This window comes from Perkinsus marinus (genome assembly GCF_000006405.1).
Source record: "Perkinsus marinus ATCC 50983 genomic scaffold scf_1104296964922, whole genome shotgun sequence".
Lineage (NCBI taxonomy): Eukaryota > Perkinsozoa > Perkinsida > Perkinsidae > Perkinsus > Perkinsus marinus.
This window is the reverse complement of record NW_003204505.1, coordinates 1,723-3,490: the sequence shown is the minus strand read 5'-3', so window position 1 is coordinate 3,490 and position 1,768 is coordinate 1,723. Positions and strand designations below refer to the sequence as shown.

Below are 1,768 nucleotides of genomic sequence, written 5' to 3'. Positions count from 1 at the left end.
AGTGTAGGACTATGCCGATGAGGAGGACTCTCAACACTTGAAGGAAAGTGTGAGAAAAACACACACCATAAGCTATGCCTGATACTGCCAGGAAGAGGATCTGAGACTATCCACTGGCCTCTACTATGGTGCGAATGATTTCACCTGGATGACGACGAACGCTGGATCGTCTCTGGACCACCGACCCTTGGTCTGATGCCTGGCAAAACGCCATGGTGTTAGGGACCTTTTTTATGATACCTGTATATGGTCAGTTGACAAACCTTCCTCGGGGATATACAGAGGTAGACCATTTGAGAGAAGGTGTATTCCAAATCCATCTGCTTCTTGTAGAACATACGACGGAGGTATCTGAGGAGTGTTCAGGGAGGAGTGGTATGAGGAGCGGGAAAGGATGATGAGGGCAAGGCTTACTCCATGAGGGAGGAATAGGAGGAGTCTTGGCTGTAAGGCGGTAACATCATATCTATTCGTGCTGCACTGGCACTGACGAGACAACGGACGATTATGCTCGTGAGAAAATCCGATATCGGCCGTTTTAACACATTTTAAAACGGCTTCGTCTCGCCCGGTTGTCCGAACGTGGGCTAAGCAGTCCGCCCGTAGGCACTTCTTGGAATGGGATATATTGAGTTCCTCCAGCGATCCCTCGGCCCGCTTACCCTCCACAATCCACTCAGCAATCCTAAAATTCGGCTACGACCCAACTAGGAGCGAGCATCTAACTAACCGGTTTTGGGCGCGCGGGTTTTTTTGCGCGCGCCTCCATACATGCACTTGCACAAATAGCCCCATTCAGTGATTCACTGAAGCGAACTAAGCGTGCAGTGGGGGTTCCTGCCAGCAACTTACTGGTGTACATGCCGTTCATGCCAGACCGAGACTGGGACCGAGCGGCCACTGCTCTCAGGGCAATGTTCTTACATCCTCTCAGCGAGTGCGATGACAAAGCGTGACCTGTTCACGTCTATCATCCTTACCACTGCCCAGCATGTCGGTAAGGGGTGCTCTCAATTCGTCACCCCCCCCGCTATTCTGCGCCGCTTTTATCATGGACCATCCTCTGGGCCTCCCGGTTATCATTCTTTAAGCTTAAGCATCGCGTATAAAACGATGGGTCACTGCCTGTGAATCACAGGCTGTGATGGGTACAAACGGAGTTAAGGTATATGTTGAGAGTGTAACAAATGAGTTTCACGCTCATTGATCCTTCGAGCTCCCTCGCAACTTGCGAGGGATAAAAGTTGCGTACAACAGCAACTACCGCAATAACAAGAGCAGCAGCAATAACAACAACAATAACAACAACAATAACAACCGCAGCAGCAACAACAACAGCTACAGCTACAGCAATGTCTATAATAGACAATCTTTGTTATCTTTATATATACTTTAGTGATACACTCGTTCTATTAGAGTGGCGGTTATATGAGTGCGTCTGCATATGCCCAGTGGGCATTGCCCACTGTGAATTCTCGTCGTCATCATATCATCGCTCATGTCAGTACGTGTGTGGATGGTCCGCCGCTCAAGTTGCTCCGCGACGAGGAGAAGTGTCTATTGTTGGAGAGGAACGGAGGGCTCGGATGCCTCACGATTGCTGATGGGATGCAGTGTGCCCTTCTGGAATGGCGTGCGATGAGCTCGACGAATGCGCAGGGCACCAAGGTGCAATATGTTAACATTTATGAGATTTGTCTATCGTTCACATTCTAGGTGTTCACATTCTATATGATGAACTGGTTTTGATCTCGCAAACATGATTGCC

General features: G+C 49.2%; 1 protein-coding gene across 1 annotated transcript; it reads right to left on the bottom strand.

Annotated features, from left to right (window-relative positions):
- Window positions 1–144: 144 nt before the first annotated feature.
- On the bottom strand, window positions 145–351 carry Pmar_PMAR018902 (hypothetical protein; the record flags this gene model as incomplete). The annotated part of the gene is made up of 2 exons (XM_002769766.1): window positions 145–199; window positions 241–351. Coding segments are annotated over 2 exons (166 nt in total), but the record flags the coding sequence as incomplete, so codon positions are not given.
- Window positions 352–1,768: the final 1,417 nt, after the last annotated feature.